General features: G+C 31.6%; 1 protein-coding gene across 12 annotated transcripts in view; it reads left to right on the top strand.

Moving 5' to 3' along the window:
- Positions 1 to 23433, top strand: part of LOC115210389 (bone morphogenetic protein 1) — a 2987986-nt gene that overhangs the window by 2455285 nt on the left and 509268 nt on the right. For 11 of the 12 annotated variants that reach the window (XM_029778966.2, XM_029778967.2, XM_029778971.2 and 8 more), the window contains one exon: positions 23060 to 23131. The exons of the other annotated variant lie outside the window; for it this stretch is intronic. In XM_029778966.2, the coding sequence (XP_029634826.1) occupies positions 23060 to 23131 (72 nt within the window). The remainder of the gene's footprint in view (positions 1 to 23059; positions 23132 to 23433) is intronic. 12 annotated transcript variants of the gene reach the window in all.

Genomic DNA, 23433 nt, shown 5'->3' on the forward strand with positions numbered 1-23433 from the left:
TGCTCTCAATAGCAACTATTATTATAGAGTTATAGTTTTCCATTTCTTTCTATTGCAAAATAATATACAAATCCTGTTGAGAATTCTTTGAACAATTATTTTTTTTATTACATATATGATCCTTTTTATTTCATATTTATCTCCAAAATACATATTTATGTTCATTTACATAAGGAAGTTTATATTGCATAATATAGTTTAAGATATTCCTAAAAGAACATGATGCTCTTGGCTTGAATGCTTTGATAATAAGGTCTGCTGAATCCGTGCTGACCTAGGCTGACCTAAAACAGCAACATATACTGTATATGAGATACCCCCTCGAGGGATGTTTTTTTATTATTCCCAAAACAGTATTTTGTAATATATAGGAGTGCATTAGGATTTCATATAAAAACCTTTAAAAATATATTCATCTTCTGAAAATTCTATTTTATAAGATGCAAAAGTGCGATAGTACTTCATATAAAACCCATTGAAAACACATTACTTTTCTGAGTATATCTAACTGATAAGTAAGATGAAGTTCTATTTCATGAAGGATTTTAAGTGTTAGAAAAGATAACCAGCCATAAAACATCTACATTAAAACAGTTTGAATAGAGAATTATTCAAACCAACATAACCAAAATTCAACTATGAAATTTAAAAGAATGATTTATTTTTTCGTAATACATTGGTTTTCAAATGATGCATCAATTTGCTGGTAAAATAATACTCTGTGTTACAATAACATTATATTCCTAAAATCATATTGTAAGGCAGAGTTATATAATATGAAACTTATTTTCTCATTGATCATTGATATGGGAAATTGTGAAGACTATGATGAAGTACTGGCTTCACAGTTAATAAGCATCTGAATCACCTGCAAATAGTTGTTACTGTATATCTTTTAACCATTCTACTTTTATTTACTTGCGTTGGTTTAATGTTTTGGTAATCAATTCTTGAATTAATTACTAACAAACCAGCTACTGGAAAAGTTGGAAATGGTGTGAGTGTGTATGTGCATGTGTGTGTATATATATATATATATATATATACTTTATTTAAAAGCAGCAGAAATTCAACAAAACCTGTTACTCAGAGTTTCACATTCCCGTTCGTCGGACTGTTTTTGTTAAAATAGAACCGACGAACAGAAACGGGAAACTCAGAGAAACAGGTTTTGTTGAATTTCTGCTGCTTTTAAATAAAGCATATTACTCTACCCCTGGTATTTGAGTACTCTTTTTTCCACCTTGTTTCACATTTATGCGTTTACTCCGGTATATATATATATACATGTGCCAGTGGCATGTAAAAAGCACCATTCAAGCATGGTTGATGCCAGTGCCACCTGACTGGCCCTAGTGCCAGTGGCACATAAAAAAGCACCCAATGCACTCTTGGGGTGGTTGGCATTAAGGAGGACATGCAGCTGTAGAAACCTTACCAGAACAGATTGGGGCCTTGTGTAGCGTCCTGGCTTACCAGCCTGCAGTCAAACCGTCCAACCCATATCAGCATGGAAAGTAAACTTTAAACGATGATGATGATAATGATGATGATGACACACACACTGTTGTCTTTTGTGGTCCCTCTACACAAAACCAAATATGAAAATAGAAGCATATCAGATATCAATCATACACACACAAAAAGGAAAGGATTGGATGATAAGTCTTGGTTATTGGGATTGGCTCAAGATGCTCAAACTTTATTCCCTCTAATGCCACCATGAACGCTATATCATTTGTATATCAACTTTAGAATTCACGCAAGATTTGGTCCTATGCCATACATCCTCTACTAAAATCATGCTTGCATCACAACACTAAAACAGAACTGTTTCATCTCAATTTGCCCTGCTCTCTTTAACATCATACCAAAACATAATGGAAGAAAAAATTTCATAACCTTAAAATGGTTTCTGAAAGAATATCTCCAGCCAATTCCAGATAAACCACCTACACCTGGGTATATCTCTGTAAACAATACCTCTTTACATGAATGGGCTATAGCCCCAAAAGAATGAGTGTAATATGAAACATCATTTCATGTCTTTTCCAGTTGGTACTGTTTAATCAATCATGGTCTGGGCCAATTCCGGCTAAAACTTATCTAAGTATGTATACATACATAAGTGTTCATGGCTGTGTATTTGCAATTAGGCTGTCTGAACATTACTTTGACACAAGCAGTAACATGTTATTTCGTCTGTTAACAAATTATCTGCTGGCTTTGCTCCATCTAAGATGTGTGGAATAAGAAATTCCTTATTTGACAAACATATAAAGCTTAGTGACAAGAAGGGCAACTGGCAGTAAAACAATGCCTTAAAAATATATTCATGTAAGCCATACTTTCACAAGAAAGCAAACAAAAAAGAAAACAAATACATACATACATAATATATATATTTTATATTTGTATATAAGTGTGTGTGTGTATGTGGGAGTTAGGTCAATCAGAATTTGCTGATAACTAAGGTTTGCTGCTCGCAGAAAATTTTTTGGTTTTCCTTCAGTTTGCAAAAATGAATGTATTCTGTGTATTTGTTTTAGCTGTTAATCTTAAGAAGCGGCATATTTTGATTGAACTTATAAAATTAATAATTGAAACTCTACTATTGGTATTGAGTACTTTTCCATTTGTTCATTTCCATCATTTCCATCAATATGTATGTATATGTATATACATATATATACATTCATATATATACATATATATATATATATATATATATGTGTGTGTATGTGTTATAATTTAGAACAATCAGTAAAAGGTTGTTATAGTACTCAGAGTTTATGTATACATGCACACACACATATATATATATATATATATCCATCAATAATAACTGAAACAGAGTGATACCTGTATTAAAGCTCAATACCTCCAGCAATGTTTGAACTCATATTTGTTGTTTCAGTAGTCTATTTCCTCAACTATAGAAATATAAACCTTGGCAAACCTCATTGATTATACATTAAGAAAAGCGATCGAGAAATGACTATTTCACTTGTTACCATGTTCATTGTCTACAACAATTATTCTCAACACTGTCAGATAGTGCTATTAAATAAATAAGCATATTTTCTCCCTTTTTAGAGACCTATTAGAATGGAACAATGGCATGCATGTAAATAAATTCTGGCTATAAATAAATGTTAGCAATAAAACTGAAGATTGAATCTCAGTTGGCTGCAGGCTTCCAGGCTGTGATTGAAATCAGATGTGCCACAGATAAGAAAAGACTATTGATGAGAATACTAATCTGTAACCATTTTGAGAACTCATTAACTGAAGTACACTTTACTAAGTTTCCATTTGCTTTGGCACAAATTACTAAAAGACTGTTCCTCTTAAATCAGAATAAGGGAAAGTTTTATCATCTGTGTTAAATTAACTATTAAAAACTTAGTGCAATAGAGATTGACTTAATCAATATAGCTCTCTTCTTCATATTTCATAATTATGGCACTCTTGAAATTTTTTACTATATCAGTTAATACTAAAAATATGTCTTACATATACTTCATATCTAAGACTTTCTTCATCTCCATTTCCTCTTAATGATTTTTTGAATAATTTTTGTCCTGAACATTTGCCTTATCCATCTTTTTTCTTCATGTCCTCTCTCCTTATTTGCAGTTTATTTAGAGAGAATTTAGAGGGTGTAAAGAAATGTTACACATAAACATATATGTATATACACACATGTGCATACTTATCAACTGCTACCACCACCACACTCACATGTAAATACACATATATATTTGAGATGTGTAAGCATAATTGAATATATACTGTCATCATTTTTACATCTGCTTTTTCATGCTGACAGAAGATAGATACGATTTCTTGAGGCAGTATTCTTCTGCCAGATTCTTATTCTTGACACTGACCCTTACTTGTGTTTGTATATGTGTGCTGTGTGCCTTTCTTGTGCATATGAAATATTTCTGTACAATTTCTGTCTACCAAATTTCACTCTCAAGGCATTGTTGAAGCAGAGACTATTGTGCAGACACTTGCTGAAGGTGCCATGTTGTTTGATTGAACTTGAAACCACATGGTTATGAAGCAAACTTCTTAACCACACAGCTATACCTGCTCATATTCTTAACCATACAGTCACGCAGTTTTCATCTGTCAAATTCACTCACAAAGCATTGGTAAGCCGAAGTCACTTGCCCAAGGTGTTCCACAGTGGAATTCCAAACCATGTTGTGAAGCAAATTTAACTTCAGAGCAATACATGTGCCTATATCTAGTTGCCTATTAGCTTTTTTCTGGAGCAGCATAAGTTGTGAGAATTATAAGTATTTATTAAAAACTCCAGTATTATGCTTTTATGAACACAAATATGCATCCACACACATGTGTGTTTGTGTTTGTATACCTTTTCTGCACCCTCAGTTTGTCAACAATCTAATTTTGTTTGCCTGTTCAGTGATGTTAAACATCACTGAAATTATTTATTCTGTATAGAGATTATTTTGACTAACTCCCGGTGAACATGGAAACTCAAATATCTTTGCTTGTGTAAATTATGTCTGTCTTCATAGTGTAAAAACCATATTTAGCATGTTTACTTCAATATATGTCTAAGGTTTTAAATTATTTATATATGCCATATTCTCTTGACAAAACAACCTACATGTATGTGTGTACATATGTCTATACACAATATAATGTAAATTCAGAGTTTAGTTTGATTCTTTCCTGTATAAAATGTTTGCCTGGATGGTGACAGCTCATATAAATTTATATACACATTACACATGCCTCATAGATCCTTTCTGCATGACACATTGAAAGTGTAGGTGCTTAGTTTAAGTTTTATCAACATGAACCGTTCTAAACAATCAGAAGTCACATTGTCATTTCCCTACTTGTTTATAATATATTAAACCCTAAAAATGCTGAATGTTCCATGGCAATGAGTGATAAAATGTTAAAGTAACCTCTGCTGTATGTAAGAAATCCCAAAAGTTTATGAGATAATTTTAATTCTTTTCTCTTTTCTATTACTATCTTTTTTATTTGCTATATCAGCTTTGGTTGCATCACTTGTCATAGTCAATGGTGACTGCAAACTCCTAAAAGACATATGTTTCAGTGTTCAGTTGTGGATAGCTTCAGAACCCATTTTTTTTCTGTGTGTGTGTGATGAGTTGTCATACATTTATTACACGTGATCTACTGCAAGTATAGTTTCATATGTTTGACATCTGTTTGTAGGTGGTGAGTCGGTATTATTTCAGTGCTGTTATGTATATTGACATAGTGGAAACAATAAATAATCTGAGAACAAAGGCACACAATAAAGTAAACATGCTAAATAAAGTTTTTACACCATGAAGGCTAAAGCACTTAACAGTTTACACAAGTGGAAATATTTTAGTTTCCATGTTTATCAGCAGTTAGTCAAAGTATTCTCTTCACAAAGCAAACTGTTTTACGTCAAAGAACCAATTTTGTTTTAGTGCTGTTTATCATTATTGAACAAGAAAAGATGACACTAGTGAGAAACTGAAGTTAGGAAGAAGTTATGCACACACCACAAATAGCAGTGTGTGTGTGTTTTTAATAGTGGAGATTTTGATACATAACTATGTTTGACACAGCTTATACTTCTTAAAAATATAGAGTTTTCATCAGTAGAAAAACAAAACAAAAAAAAGAAGGCCAGTGGTGTGAACATAGGTCCCATGACTAGTGCGGTTAGCATTATGGTTTTCTTTTTCTAACATCATGGAACAGTTTAGGATTTAGAAGACTCTCACTTTTTTGTGTTGCTGTTGAACATTTGATGAAATTTGTAGTTTTTAAACTTTTTACTGTAGAAATTAGATATGTCATCTCAAAATTTCATTGCCCTTACCTGGAGAAATCTATCTTTTGTAGAGAATGTCATGTTTGAAACTACTTTTTTCTGCTTGAGGTATGTCAAGTTTATTAAAGCAACTTGACTTGCAGCAAATACCATTTCTATTTTTCTTATTAAATACTTAACAACTTTACTGCAATAACCATGAAATTTAATTTTGCAGTTAAAGGATTAAAGATGCAATTACTGATTGTACTAATTTAGTTTACACAGATGATCTTTTGCAGATTATAGGATTTTTTTTTCCTCATTTATAGAAATCTATTTTTGTTGTTGTTGAAAGTATGATTTTTTTCCCTATATTGTTCTATCAATTTGCTACCTTGTTATAATAAATCTGTCACAGATGAAAGTTGTATTACGTGAAGATTAAGTATTGATTTACTCAGGGATGACTTTGTTTGACGCTTAGAGAAGTTGGTTATGAAACCACACACGTGTCCATATATATATATATATATATATATCAATGGAAAATCAATGGAAATTGTAGTTGTGATACCAGTGCCGGTGGCATGTAAGAGAACCATCCGAACGTGGCTGTTGCCTGCGCCGCTCCGACTGGCCTCCATGCCGGTGGCACATAAAAAGCACCATCCAATAGTGGCCATTGCCAGCCTTGCCTGGCACATAAAAATCACTCACTACACTCATGGAGTGGTTGGCATTAGGAAGGGCTTCCAGCTGTAGAAACACTACCAGATCAGATTGGGCCTGGTGCAGCCTCCTGGCTTCCTAGACCCCAGTTGAACCGTTCAACCTATGCTAGCATGGAAAGCGGACGTTAAACTATGGTGATGATGATTATATATATATAAACAGGTGGATATATTATAAAAGCTTATATGAAGAAACTAAGAAATCATGTTATATACTATACATTCATTTTATTGAAATACTAAACAATCTACTGTCATAGGGTAAGACTTACGAGTTATAAGCTAACATTGTTCTGAACAGAATGATTGGCGCAGCCATATGCATCTATTGTGGTTGAAAAGAGGGGATCTCCTGACATATTTCTTTCATTTTGTCAGATAGGAGTGAATTTTGTTGTTAAATGTAAATGATGTGAAATAGTTGTTTGTGAAGAAAGGGTAGAGGTAAATAGTATAAATTGAATACATATTGATATACTTAACCAGAGCTGCTGCAAAATCTTACACACATTGTAAAGATTTATCAAGTTATGCATATAGTATGCATGTATACACGTGTTTGTGTGGTATGTGTGTGTGTGTGTGTGTGTGTATACTTATATATCTGTGTGTATGTGTGTGTGTCTGTGTATTTACCTAAGCCTTACAATAGAGATAAGTGTAAAGCTATTGGTGACTTGAACTAGGCATGTTCTGTAGCCCAGACAGGAGGCTACTTTTGTGCAGTTAGTAATAGATGTGTATGGTTGGCAGAAGTTGTATAGTTCAAGTATTACAGGTAGCTTTCTTTCTTTTTTTTTTCTATCCAATGAATTATGATCTGTTATTTATTTCTGAATTCACTTTGAGGCACATGGTTAATAAAGACTTATTTACATATTTCTTGATGCATCCGCCCCCTTGCATCCTAAATGTAAACAAACTTGCTCAATGGTAAGGTTAAAACAGTGAATATGATGGTAGAAAAATGAAAGTATGCTTTAGAAAAACTGGTAGCTTTTCCATTTAAGTTACTGAAGATACTTGGTTCAAGACCTTAAAGCAGTTTTTTGACCTTTTCAGGGTTTTTTTTAACTGAATGTATTTAAGCTGAAATCACTTCTTGGTACATCATCAATAAACTTGTTTACATATATCTTGATGTTTCTACACTGGCATTTTAGACATAAATGTGTGTGTGTGTGTGTGTTCTTCATCTAATGTCCACTTTTCCATGTTTGCATGAGTTTGATGAAATTTGCTGAGTAGCTTTTTTATGGTCAGATGCCCTTCTTATAACCAACTCTTGCTTGTTTCCAAGTAAAGTAATACCTTCCATTCCCAGACATATTTTCATGGAAGGCTGGAATTGAACAGCATTGCTTGCATGATATTAATTTAAATATAAGGGTACACACACTCACACACGTGAATGATGGAGAGTTTTTTACAGGTTCCATCTACCAAATCCAGCACTGCCCAAATCACAAGGCTTTGGTTAGTGCTGGATATAATGTTGGACATAGTAGAAGACACACCCAATGCAGTTGACATATGGCATTACATAGTTGGAAAGCAAGCTTCTTAGCCATGCAACACACCTGCATTTGTGTGTGTGTGTGCACATGCACATATGTGTGTGTGTGTGTATACATATATATATATATATATATATATATATATATATGCACATATATATTCATCTTAGATTATAGTACTATATGTAGACCATTTGTATGAAAGTTTCCAACTACATACTATTATATTGTACGTGAATTCCAGTGTTCTTTCATTACTTAAAATTAGTAATGGTATTGTGCAGCCTCCAGACTTGAAACTTTTATTCCAGCCTCATCCATAATATCTATCAGTGAATAACAATTAAGAAATTGAGTATAGCAAAGTGAATATTGTCATTGATGATGATAATGAGTTGATTACAATGGAAATATTTTAAAATAGAGAGTATATTATCAAGTCTCCATAGTAATAGAAAATTAAGCCTTGTCCATTTGCAAAAATATTAGCACTAAATTTTAATGATACTGTCTAAAGCATAAAGAATAAATTGATAATATCTCATAAATCAACAGCTAATGACTTCAGGTATTAACTGAAAGTAAAACATACTCACCAACTCATCTACTTTGAATAACATAATATATCAAGAGCAACTACTCACAATAATATTTGAAGTATATACTAATGGTATATTTTGCTTAGATACAGACAAAAATTATCATTTTGGTAGGAGAAAGTATAGTTAATTGAATACATAGTAAAATATTATTGGTACTAATTTTTTTATTTTCTTGAATCCAAAAGAGTAAAAAGCAAGTTCAGTAAAGTCAAAGAAGATCTGAAACTTGGAACAAAGAAATAATTTTATGAATGAGAATCATCATCATCATCGTTTAACGTCCACTTTCCATGCTAGCATGGGTTGGACGATTTTGACTGAGGGCTGGCGAGCCAAATGGCTGCACTAGGCTCCAATCTTGATCTGGCAGTGTTTCTACAGCTGGATGCCCTTCCTAACGCCAACCACTCCGACAGTGTAGTGGGTGCTTTTTACGTGCCACCGGCACAGGGGCCAGTCAGGCAGCACTGGCAACTGGAATATATAATATAATCAATGAGGGTATATAATATTTTGAGGAAACAACGAATACACATATTTTTTACATTCATATATTTTTAAGATTAAATTCAAAGGAATCTAAGGGGTCTATTATATACCTTTAGATTCCAACACTCTATTGCAGTTTACTGAACAAATTCAAAGTTTAGCTGCTTCATCAGTGTTCATAGATGGGCAATCAATGTGTCGTCTACAATTTTTAATGGAAGAAAACTTCCTGGTGTGCATTGAATATACAATCATGAACTTCCAAATGATTGCTCTCTTTTCTGATAAGTACATCTTCAGAACAAACAACTGATATATGTATGTAAAGAGTACATACATACATACATGCACTGATACACATGAACATATAAATGCATACACATCCATCCATGCATAGCTACATACATGTATATACATAGTGAAAATATTAACAAAGAGAACTCACACAGTAACTTAGCAGTTCGACAAAAAAGAGACCGATAGAATAAGTACTAGGCTTACAAAGAATAAGTCCTGGGGTCGATTTGCTCGACTAAAAACGGTGCTCCAGTGTGGCCACAGTCAAATGACTGAAATAAATAAACGAATAAAAGAAAAGAATAAGTAACATTGTCACACTTGTGCTGACGTGAATAACTGAATAAAAATTAAATGACTGTTTATTTATTTATTTATTTATTTATTTGAAAATAAATCTAGGACGTAAACTAAATTTTCCAAAACTATTCTCTCCGTAGTTACATAACTATCAAACCATTGTTTAAAAGAATAAATGGAAGATAAATTGAAATAAAAAGCAAATGTATTTCTGTAGTGTTACCTTATCTCAATATCTGTAAAAACTGCCCACATGGATGGACACACACACACGTACACACACAAATACACACACACACACACATACACACACACACAGTCGAGACAATTAAGAAGCAGATAATGTAGTCATTTATTTTATTTCATGGGCTCTTTTCTCATCTAGAAGATATTGCAGCTATTATTTGGTTTTATCTCTTCCTATAAAAAAAAAATCTAACTACTAAAATATAGGGAGATAATTTAATATTTTCTTCTTTTTTTTTTCTCCTTTATTTGTTCTTTTCATGAGATTTTTCTCTTTCACTCTTTTACTTGTTTCAGTCATTTGACTACAGCCATGCTGGTGCACTGCTTTTAGTCAAGCAAATCAACCCTAGGTCTTATTCTTTGTAAGCTTAGTACTTATTCTATCCGTCTTTTTTGCTGAACCGCTAAGTTACAGGGATGTAAACACACCAGCATCGGTTGTCAAGCAATGTTGAGGGGACAAATGCAGACACACACACACACACATATATACATACATATATACGATGGGCTTCTTTCAGTTTCTGTCTACCAAATCCACTCACAAGGCTTGGTTGGACCAAGGTTATAGAAAACACTTTCCTAAGGTGCCACAGAGTGGGCCTGAACCTGAAACCATGTGGTTGGTAAACAAGCTACTTACCACACAGCCAAATTTTTTAAGATTTATATTTATATGTTATTACATCTATTTCTTCCCGAATAGTATGTTATAGAAGGAAATTATATATATATTATTTTGTAACTGTGTGGTGAGAATTTCTGCATTACCATATTTGCTATTTTAAGAATTTATGTCTTTCCTCTTGCTAACTTACTAAACTGTCAAATAAGCATTGTAGGTGATGACTGTCAGGTAGACTGTAGCAAACACAATACCATTGTAAGTTGAGTTTCATTATTTATTTAGTCACTGACTTTATCTTCATGTTGCATATGTACCTTGAAAAGTCAGTTTGAGAAAACTCATTACTCTGAGCTATTTATATGGCAGAATCTGAATTCTGTATAGAAATGTTATAAAACACCTGTCTGTTTTGTACACGTGCTGCTTACAAGTCTTCCACTTAAGAGTTTTCAGTTTCTTGGACACAACGTGAGGCATTCCTCATGAGGAGATACAAATGACCAAACTCTTAACTAGTTATTCAGTAATCTAGTGTCTTATCTATATATTCTTTTATTCTATATATTCTTTTATCTATATGTTCTCTTATTCTATATATTCTTTTACCTGTTTCAGTCATTTGACTGTGGCCATGCTGGAACACCACATTAAAGGATTTTAGTCAAAGAAATTGACCCCAGGTCTTATTCTTTGTAAGCCTAGTACTATCAGTCTCTTTTGCCGAATTGCTAAGTTACAAGGATGTAAACACACCAACATCAGTTGTCAAGCAATTGTGGGAGGACAAGCATAGACACAGACACACATACACATAAATATATACATATGTATATACACGATGGCTTCTTTCAGTTTTCCCTTCTTAATCACATATAACAGTTTTTCTGTAAAGATTTGATCTTATGATCATCTGGTCATGAGAAGTCCTGCACATGAACAATTGCTGTCTCCTGTTCATTAAAATCATTTTAAGTTAGAAATACAAAATCTAAATAGTAGAAATCTTAGATTTCTAATTTTCCAATAATGTATGATTTTCTTTAAAATTTATACATATCGATCAATACGATAGAGTATTGAATTTAATTAAAAGTATCTCAAAAGTTTTTCTTCTACTTCCTAAGAGAATAAATATAAGCAATAATACCAATTGTTTTTATTCATTATTAAACATAAATTGTTTGACTTAACCGTTTCATCAGTGTTTTAAATTCTTACACTTCCAACATTTTGTTGTGAAGATATTAACTTGATGGAAATCATTTTACCAACTCACTGAATATTATAAATCATTACATTATCTCTCTTCTCTCTCCCACTTTTTTTTTTCTCTCTCTCTCTTTTATCTCTTTCTTATACACACACACTCAACATTTTTTTCATCAAAATATTTATGCTTATGCCATGTATTGCTTTAACTCACATTATCATCTTTCATAAATTGCATTCTTCATATTATCATAATAAACTTTGCATTATTCATTATACATAGATTTTATATGTAGTATTCACAATATTATTTGCAATTATCCCCATCACAGATTTTACATAGCATATACATCACTATAGATACTGCAATTGTTAATTTTCATATTAACCGACATAATCCAGCAAGCAACTACACTACTCTACAGTGAGCATAATACACTATTACACATACTTTTAAATTTGCTCATTCCGATGCAATATATTAACATTGTATATTATTGTTATTTGAATCTTCGTCCAATATTTTTATCTCTAATTTATCCCTACTATATCATATTGAGCTTTACTATTCCATACTCTACTGTGTGCCATGATACAAAAAATATTTTAGCAACACTATCTTTTTTTATATCTTAGATACGAGTGATAACTAGAGTAAATTTCTTGACTAACTAGAGTTATTCATGATTGAAGAGAAGGAAAAATATCAAATTGTAACATTTGTGGTTATTTCTTGGGGCATTCGATGCATAAGATAAGTGAATTTTTTAAACTAGTAACTGAAAGTGGGTAACAGACTGTTTGCAAGAAGAAAAGCTTCTATGCTGCAAACACATACCACACTATATTACACCAGCATTCAATAATTCATATTACACTATATATCTCAATATAGCTGTTTATCATGTTATGTAATACCATTCTGCTTCTACTCAATCTGCTGGCAGTATATATCAGATAAGAATTCAGTTTTAATGCAAATCAGTGTGTGTGTGTACTAGTATTCTGTAACGTTATACACACACATACATGTATATGCAATATTTCCATAGTAATACTTAGTTAATGTGTGTGGAAGGGAATTCAAACTATGTTCTTCATAGTACTTGAAAAATCAAATGCCTTATAAGTTCACATTTCAGTATCTCTAGAAAAGAAATTTAAATTTAACCCTATATATATATATATATTCCAAATATTTCACTTCTGTTTAAAGTTCTTATGTCATCTATAAAATTCATTATCATGTTTGTTTGTTTGTTTTTTTTATAAGTAAGATGCAAAATTGATTTATCACTTAGAATAATCCTTAGCATTGTGATATGACCATGTTGTAGTAGATTTTATCAGATGATTTAAATTGCACTATCATCTAATACCATATATTATTCTTTATCTTAGCAAACCTTCAAAAATGATTTTCTGATAATTTTGAAGTTTGGTAATGAAAAATGATCCAATTTTTGTCATACTGATTGTTAATTAAACCAACTAATTGATAATTCAGGATAAATGGGAGGATAAAATTATAATTTCTTAAAAATATGTACAAATTTGTGTGTGTATAAACATATGTATGTATATATGTATGTATGTATGTATGTATGTATGTATGTATGTATGCACTGTATGCACATTTTCTATATATAATTTTGAAGGTATTAGATATCTAATTACATTTTTAGAATCTTTTTTAATTAGCATTAAGATACTGCTGATATATATTAGTTGGATCGTTTGGATTTTGAGAAATTGATGAGAAGAATGAGTTTTAAATATTAAAACCAGCAAAAACAAAAAAAAAATGCTTTTAGTAGGTGTTTTCTCATTGACTGACTCATAAGTTCACATATAAACAGTTCATATATATATAAATATATATAGATAGCCTGTGCTGTTTAGATGAAAGAAAAAATCAGAGGAAAGAACAAACCCTTTGTCATTAGCAAAACAAAATAGTTGTTAGACCCAGTTTAGTGTATTGATTATATGGGTGATAATGGAAAAAAACATGCTGCAGTGTGTGTGCTGAGAGAACTTAGAATTTCATAGAAACTTAGAGGGAATGGTATTTTTGGAAGGTACCAAAATCATTGTGATCTTGAAGTGAGAGCTGATGAAGGAATCTAAAAAGTGTTTTAGAATGTCAGTTATATGTAATATATGTAAAAATCAAGTGTGTTATCAAGTATCATTTACAACACATACATCAGATGATTTTCTTTTAAAATTTCTTAGAAATTTGGTAATTTGTAACCAGTTGAATTGTTTAGGTTTAATGTTAATATTTTAATGGGAAAACAAATGATATGTAGCTTTAGTGTGGGACAGGTTTCATAGAAACTTCATACATTTATTGATGGTGTTACTTTGATCAGAATTGACCATGTCCTTAGCTTTGTGTATTTATTCCGAAAATGCATTCTCAAAGCACCATACTATTTTCCTCAGAGCTGGTGATGAAATTTACAGTTGTGATGATGCAAATAAGATTTATGAGGATATTGCATGAAACTTATATCTATTTTTGTTTCTAATGGACTTAGAAAGAGAATTGTCTGTTTTCTGTAATATAGTAGGCATGCCTTGACAACATAGTCAATGTGTTCAGTAAAACTTCTAATCTATTTCTATACAAATACACACTTTATTCATGTTCCACTCATTGAATAGCGAGAGAAATATCACAAGTGTGGCTGTGCATGACTTCTATGTATGGATTCGTAATAGTTGTTGTCAAATGTACACACACACATTCGTGTTTCTTTCCTATTTGAATATCTCTTTTTGTGTGCAGGCATAAGTTGGCTATAGCAATAGTATGACATCTTTATTCTCTTATAACTTAAACAGAACAAATAGACTTTAAAACTAGAGGGAAATATAATAAGGAAGAAATTAAATGTAAATATGCATTGTCATAGTAACTACATGGACATATTTCCTTTAGTGGTGTTGTTTATCTTTAATTTCTTCTGTTTTATCATCAGAATGACTTCCAAATATTATTTCCCTTGAAACAACTCAAAACCTTTTAATGTCAATAACAGAAATTTATACTGTTGTACTCAAATCATGAGGGTTTTTTTTTTCTCATTATTTCTTCATCCATTTTTTTTTTTTTTGTAAATGGATATTGAGAAAATTCCAGCAAAGAAACTTATTTAGGTTATATGTTTTCCTTTGTCTTCTTTTGTTTTTACTCTTGTTTTGCTATTGGAGATCTATTGTAAAATATTTTACAGTAAGAAAATAAGAAAACAGTTTTTTATTTACAATGCTGCTGTTAATTATTTTGTATTGTATTTTCTTGTGTGTTTCACAAATAAAATATAGCAACATAAAAAGAATTAAATTTATAGTTGGCTATTATGGTGTATTGGTAATGGCACAAATTGCCTCCTATGTTCTGCATTTTAAACATTTTGAGTTCATATAACAATACATACGACATTAGTCAAAATAACTCCTGGGATCAAAGCATTTAGTGATAGAATTGATAACAACTAAGAGCTTGATATTGGCACTTGGTATTACTAACCACTTCACGGATAAACTAGTGTTGAAAGTGGGGGCATTTACTCAAATGGAAGGTCATGGGAATTTCAGGATATATTGATTCATTCTTTTCAACTGTCTTATACTGTTTCATAGACACTACATGTTTTACCTTTTTATTATTTAAACAGTTTACGTATGTATGTATAGAAATGTATGCTCCTTTCCATTGCATGCTTCTTTAGATGTTCTGTATTGTGTTGTATTTTCTACTGTCTCTTTGTTGTGTAAGAGAGGAAGGGGAGAATCAAGATACAAGTCTGTGTCATGAAATAAGGTAAACTCTAATATTTTTGGCTGGCCCAACGACAAGTTTTGTCTGAACTGCTGGAATCACCTTTCCGAATGGCACCCAAATATATTCAATTTTACCACCTATATCAACTGATATTTACTTTTTACTGATACACACCATTATTAGTTTCCATGAACTACATATTACTCTTCTCACACACATACAAAAAAATAAAATAAAACATTACTGCATTATTTCCCTTTCAAATGCATTTTTTCATGTAGTGTGAACTTCCAATATCCATGCCTCATGTGCATGGAATCTTTTTCACTCTGTATTTTTTTTTTTGTATTCAGTTTATGGTGAGTGTCTTACCTGATATGTGCGATGCACTTTGTCATATTCTTATTGTTGTTTAAGCAAATTTGTGACACTTGGAAATTTTTTAAATATATTTCTTCAAACACACACACAAGCACATTTATGTATGTATGTATGTATGTATGTATGTATGTATGTATGTATGTATGTATGTATGTATGTGTGTATATATGTATATGTGTATGTATGTTTGCATATATATATATATATATATATATATACACAGTCTCATACTATTAGCATGGGGATACATTACTATTCCATTATCATTGTTATGTCTACTGGGATCTTTCAAAAGCATTTTAGATTGATTTTTGGGTTTTTATATCATAGTAACTTTTTTTTCCAAGAAATGTTCTGGTCAAAAAAGACATCTTTTTGAGCTTGGTCTGGAATAATGCTGTGTGGTTTACCAAGTAGACATTCGTTCTTAGCTTAAATATTATTTTCTATTCATTGCTGATAAATTAGTTTAGATTTGCTTTCAACAGATGTGGGTGTACACAAAAGCAGAACATCAATTCTCAGGTGCCATGTCGGTGCCTAACTTGGAATTGGTTACATCAGTACTTTACATATAATGCAATCTGCAGTGTACTCGTGTAACCATTTACTAATAATTCAATCTCATTGAGTGAAAGTAAGTTACCAAGAAGTTGAGTCATATTTGAAGATATTTTTTTTCTGCTTTTATTTTTTCATGAAAAGCATAAATATTGGCAGCATGCTGTTGCAACTTACAGTTTCTTCTTCATTGTGACCTTGAGCCTCATTCAGATGTTGGAAACAAATATTTTAAATATATTTTTACCATACTGCAGTAATATTAGCAAAACCAAGTACTAGCAATGCAAGCAGTACCATAATACATGAATACACAAGAATATTGGCAATAACACAGTCTCTTCTTCCTCTTTCTTGAAGATCTAAATTTAATTAGAAAATTTAATAATCATCACAATACTACTACTAATAATATATTTAAGATCTGACACAAAATGTCACATTATTGTATTTCCATTTAAGCTTCCTATCATTTAAACTTTCTTGAGGTTGTATTCATTATCTCAAGTCATTATTAATACACAGCTTTAGGTATAACTACATGCTGCATTGTCTTTGAATCCTTATAATAATTTATTGGCTATAGCTATCTAGAAATTTGGCTCAAATTACTCATGCTGCAATTTTAGTAAGATCTTATAAATCCATTATAGCTATTTAGAATCTTTGCTCAAATTGATTACAATAGTGAGAATCTCTCCAATAAAACCTTATAATGTCTATAACTTAGCTATTTAGAACACTGGCTTCAATAAAAGACACTTTAAAGTAGGACCTTTTCTTTCTGGAAAATATTCTGTTAAAGCCAAATTATTAGATAATGTTTCATCTCATAATTTCTACAGAAATTTGGTTTGATTTTAATCAATTAATTCTGCTGACGCATCAGAAAATTTGCAAAATAGCACTTTCAGCAAGTTCTCGCTGAATCATTTTATTTGGGTTTTATTTTGAACTTTTATGATCTTTTATTTAACTTATTCATTGTATTTATCATCATTATTATTATTTATACTTCCATATTTGTGGCTGTTATGTCATTCATAAAGGGTGTAGCATTATCATTAGAATGTAATAAGCAGTATGATATCTTTAATTCACTCCTAGCAGTTTTGGAATGTATTTATGAAAATGTTGAGGGTTTTGTTATATGAACATTATATTAAAAAAGTCTGAGGGTAGTAGATGATACTTAGTTATATCTTTTCATCTGCTAAGCCCAAATCCCATTGAAGTTGTCTTTCCATTTTATCCCTTCAGGAATGATAAAATAGTCACCAGCCAAAGACAGGAATTGATTGTTAACTATACTCCTCTTGAATAACTGTGCTAATTATTATAAGAAGTGTAAAGAAATGTCAAAAAAATAATAGCAGCCCTTTTAGACATTGTTTCCTTCTTCTATTTTCCAAGTCCTAATCCAGCTGAGGTTCAATTTATTTTATATTCTGTTTATGTCAGTAATTGAATTCTGTTAATTTTGCCTGTTCTTATGTCAATGGAAGAAATCTCTGTTAGAGACAGAATTCCTCATGAGCATTGCTTGTAATCAGGTTTTAAACTTGAAGTCATTTATTCTCAAATATATTTATTTACCATAGCTTGTATGTCAAAAGTGTTCATGTATACAATGCACACATGTGCACACCTATATACATGCACAATTATACATACACCCACTATAGGAGAAGTGAATAATTTATTTTTGATATTTTAAATAATGCTTATTTCAAAGAAGTACAAAATAGCCACCTACATATTACAATTTGTTTTGAATTTTTTTCCTTAATAATGTTTTCAATAATCTAGTTGCATCTTCTATAATGAGACTAAACAATAATATTGCTTCTTCAAGATTCTTAATAGAACTTTAATGTTATTTATATAAAATGAACTCTCTTTTACTCTTTTCACTCATTTGACTGTGGCCATGCTGGAGCACTGCCTTTAGTCCAGCAAATCGACCCCAGGACTTATTCTTTGTAAGCCTAGTACTTATTGTATCGGTCTCTTTTGCTGAACCGCTAAGTTACAGGGACGTAAACACACCAGCATCGGTTGTCAAGCAATGTTGGGGGGGAGGGGCAAACACAGACACACAAACATATACACACACACACACACATATATATATATACACACAACAGGCTTCTTTCAGTTTCCGTCTACCAAATCCACTGACAAGGCTATGGTCGGCCTGAAGCTATAGTAGAAGACACTTGCCCAAGGTGCCACGCAGTGGGACTGAACCCAGAACCATGTGGTTCGTAAGCAAGCTACTTACTACACAGCCACTCCTATAAATGAAATCTCTCTCTGCCACACAAAAAACAAACTAATATCATGGGATCTAGCTAAAGAGGCAATTATTTCACTAGTAACTAATCTAGTCTTTAGTTAGAAAGTGTTCATTGTGCGACTTCTGCTTATGTAAGGTAAAATAGATTGCTACCTAGTTTCTTTGAAAAGCACATGATGATGTTCATTTATTGCAGAGATATATTGCTCAGGAAATATCTTAAGGCAGAATTTGGTGTGGTAACTTTGGCTTGCACTTTGTGTGAGTGCACAAACATGCATGTATAAACAGTTGCTAATTCTCTCATTTGGTGCAAAGAGCTTTACACATACAATTTGTATTAATGTGAAAATCTGAGAAATGTATAAGTAAATCAAGCCATAAGCACCATTTCTTTTCTTTTGCATGCACACACAAACCTCTCTATATGTGTGTGTGTGTGAGTGTGTGTGTGTTTGTGTGTGTGAGAGTGTGTGTGTATGTGTGTGTGTCACTGTTTATGTATGCATGTGTAGAAGTATGTGTGGCAGCAGTCACAGTTACAATATTTGTAGTAGTGTTGCAGTTGTGCTGCTGCTGCTGCTACTACTACTAATACTACTACTACTACTACTAATAATAATAATAGTGATTTCAAATTTTGTCACAAGGTCACCAAGGATGGGGTAATTCAATTACATTGGCTCCAATGCTCAACTGGTATTATTATATCAACCTGAAAGGATGGAAGGCAATGTTGGCATCAGCAGAATTTGAACTCTGAACATAAAAATGAAATGCTGGTGGACATTTTGCCCAGCATAGTAAATATTCTGCCAGCTTGCTGCCATAATAATAATAATAATAATAATGATGATGATGATGATAATAATAATGCTGATGATGATGAATTGTAACATAGGCACAGAAGCAGAAATTATACTGGAGGGAGCAGCTGATTATACTGAAATCCAGCAGTTGACTTGTACATATTTTTCACTCCCAGAAAGATAAAAGTTGACCTTACTAACTGTTATTTGAACTCAGAACATGCATTTCTTGCAATTGCTCACAGCTACAAATTTGTGTGCAGAAGTTAGCCAATTAAAAATCAGCTGCAATACACGACTCAAATGCATTTTATTAACCTCAAAATATTGGAGAGAAGAATGTAGTTAATTAAATCTACCTAACATTTGCTTGGTCCTCCTTTTGCTGACTGTGGAAGCATGAAATTCAAAGCTAACCTTGACAGGATATGAATTTAGAATGTAAAGAACTGTAATTAAATATTTCATGGCATTCTGTATAGTGTTCTAACAACTCAGCTAATCAACTGCTATGAAATAACAATGAAATACCTACAGTCGATGAGAATTCATACTGTTGAACTAGTTGCCTTGTGTCAACTACATCTACATGTCTTAACTCAAACCTCTTCATTCTCATATACTGTATATTCACACATATACACATATATATATGTGTGTGTGTAAATATACATACATATACACACACATTTTTTCATATATATGTAGATAAATACATATATACATATATGAATATATGTCTAGGAGTGGCTGTGTGGTAAGTAGCTTGCTAACCAACCACATGGTTCCGGGTTCAGTCCCACTGCTTGGCATCTTGGGCATGTGTCTTCTGCTATAGCCTCGAGCCGACCAATGCCTTGTGAGTGGATTTGGTAGGCGGAAACTGAAAGAAGCCTGTCGTATATATGTATATATATATATGTGTGTGTGTATGTGTTTGTGTGTCTGTGTTTGTCCCCCTAGTATTGCTTGACAACCGATGCTGGTGTGTTTACGTCCCCGTCACTTAGTGGTTCGGCAAAAGAGACCGATAGAATAAGTACCGGGCTTACAAATAATAAGTCCCGGGGTTGATTTGCTCGACTAAAGGTGGTGCTCCAGCATGGCCGCAGTCAAATGACTGAAACAAGTAAAATATACATATATATATATATATAATAATAAATATTAGGGAATAAATCCAAATTGTCTCGAATTAATATTATATATATATATATATATATATATATATATATACATTTATATGTGTGTGTGTGTGTGCGCATACATACAAATATACACATATGTACAGGTATACACACACACATACACTCATATAGATAATAGATTATATAAATACTGAAGATGCAGTCATGTATGATAGTTATTAATTTACCTATAAATCAGTGAACAATTCTTAAATTTACTTTAATTTGAAGATAGACTAAATTCTATGTGTAGTAATACAATTATTGGAGTGGTGTATATCACTATACATTTATGTGTGTATGTGTGTGTGTATGTCTGTATGTACATATTGATATGTTTGCGTATATATATATGGATATATACATATGTATATATCCATATATATGTATATATGTATGTGTGCATATATATATATATATATACATGCTTGTAAGTGTATATATATGCATACATGTGTATGTAGCTTATATGTAATTTGTATGTAATATAATGTAAATAAATATTTTGTATATATATATATAATATATATACACACACGTGTATGCATGTATATATATTCATTCATATCATCATCATCATCATTTAACGTCCGTTTTCCGCACTAGCACGGGTTATACACACACATACATGCATTTATTGCATGAGTAAAATTAACAAGATGCAGAGATCTGTATCTGGGATGCAGCCCATTCATAGAGTGATCATTTTTTTACTTAGCCAACAGCATACATTAAATTCACCAGAATATGCCACCTTACTTTTGTCTTTTCTAACTCATCATTGTTGTCAGTTAGAAGAAAGATTTTCTAAAGATGAGGCAAAAGAATGATCAGCTTCCTATTTTTTTCTGTAGTTGTAGATTGTGACTTAACATTTGGCATTTATGAAGCTAATACATTATGTATAAAATATTATGATTTTCTAGGAGAAAATATAAAATTGTATGTAAAAAAAAAAAAAATCATTGCTGATTTCAAACTTCACTCAAATGGTGGCAACAATATCATTGACCTTGGAGGGCCAGTAAAAGCTATATGCACTGCTACGTTTTGTAGACCAATTTTTTATACATGTATATGTATACACATGTGCATATATATATATATGTGTGTGTGTGTATACATATGTGTATGTATGCATTTATGTATACATATATATATATAATATATATATACATATGTACACACACACACACACACATATAATGTGTGTGTTAACATACCATTAGAAATCATCTTGAAAATCAAAGAAGCCTCTTGTAATTTGTTTCTTTTCTTATCAAAATGTTTTTGAAGTAGAGCTCAGCTTCCTTTTGAGAAAGAGGATTTTAAATAATTTGCATTTTCTTTCAGAAATCTATACTAACCACTTTTTAAAAAATTAACATTTATATTTTCTTGTAAATAATACCAGTTTACTGTCCAGAATTCTAACACTTTTAATAAAAGAAATATTTGTTCTAAATATCTATGAAATAATTACTGTATAAATTTTCTTGTGAAAGCTTAGTTAAATAAACAATAAATCTTATATGACATTGTTATTGGCAAAATGTAACTTTTACTATATGATGTAAGCTTCATTGAAAACCATTTTCGGGGAATCAATAAGATTTAAGTACAGCCTCTGCAGATGCATAAAACAATGGATGGTGGACTGGTTTTATCTGAATGCTTAGTACGTATATAATCATAATACTTCTAAGACATTCTAACTGAATACTCTTGTCAGAAAAATATTCCTTTTTAGCAATGTTGTTTGCCAAAAGTCTTGACTTAACCATAAATAAAGAACACACTTTTGTAAACTCTAAATCATTGCTGTGTGTTTGTGATATGATATTTATGAAGAAAATAGACTAATATGATTTGTACTCTTTGGGCGTATCGAGGAAACCCACCTTAATAAAATAATCTATCACATATGCAGTGACTGCAATAAAGCACACCAATGCCCAGCAATCTAATGTAACATTGAAATTGTTCTGTTCAACCTCTCATAAACTTTATAATGCAAGTTTAAAATACCTCCCCATATATTCCAAAATTTATTAAGCAGAGGAAGTAATCTAAACCTGGATACGCCCTCTGATTGTTTATCTTTTAAATTAAATCTTAGCTGTAAATTTGATTCTATTTCATATCATAGATATGTTTAGCCCAATTCAGTGTTATTTCATTATTTTACATGTGAGGTACCAGATCGGAACAAAGTGTCCTATTGAAGTGGCAGATGGATTATCCACAGACACTAGGACCAATCCAAGGTGAAATTACTCTTCACTGTTAATCAATGTTCATAAAAAAAAAAATGAAACCTTCATTCTCAAAATTCTACCCTGACAGTCATTTGTACCTATCATTACTACCAATACCACCACCATCCTCATCCTACCCTCCAGAATTACATGATTTTTAAAATGTTTCTTAAATTAGTAGTCCAAACTGATATTTGAGTTCAGAATTATATCTATATTTAAGTAGATATTAATTGACTGAGATATTTTTACTCTAAGATAAATAGCAGTGTGCAAATCTTTGGATTTGCTCTTGAAATATAACTGTTATT

Source organism: Octopus sinensis, linkage group LG4 (assembly GCF_006345805.1).
Source record: "Octopus sinensis linkage group LG4, ASM634580v1, whole genome shotgun sequence".
Taxonomy (NCBI): domain Eukaryota; kingdom Metazoa; phylum Mollusca; class Cephalopoda; order Octopoda; family Octopodidae; genus Octopus; species Octopus sinensis.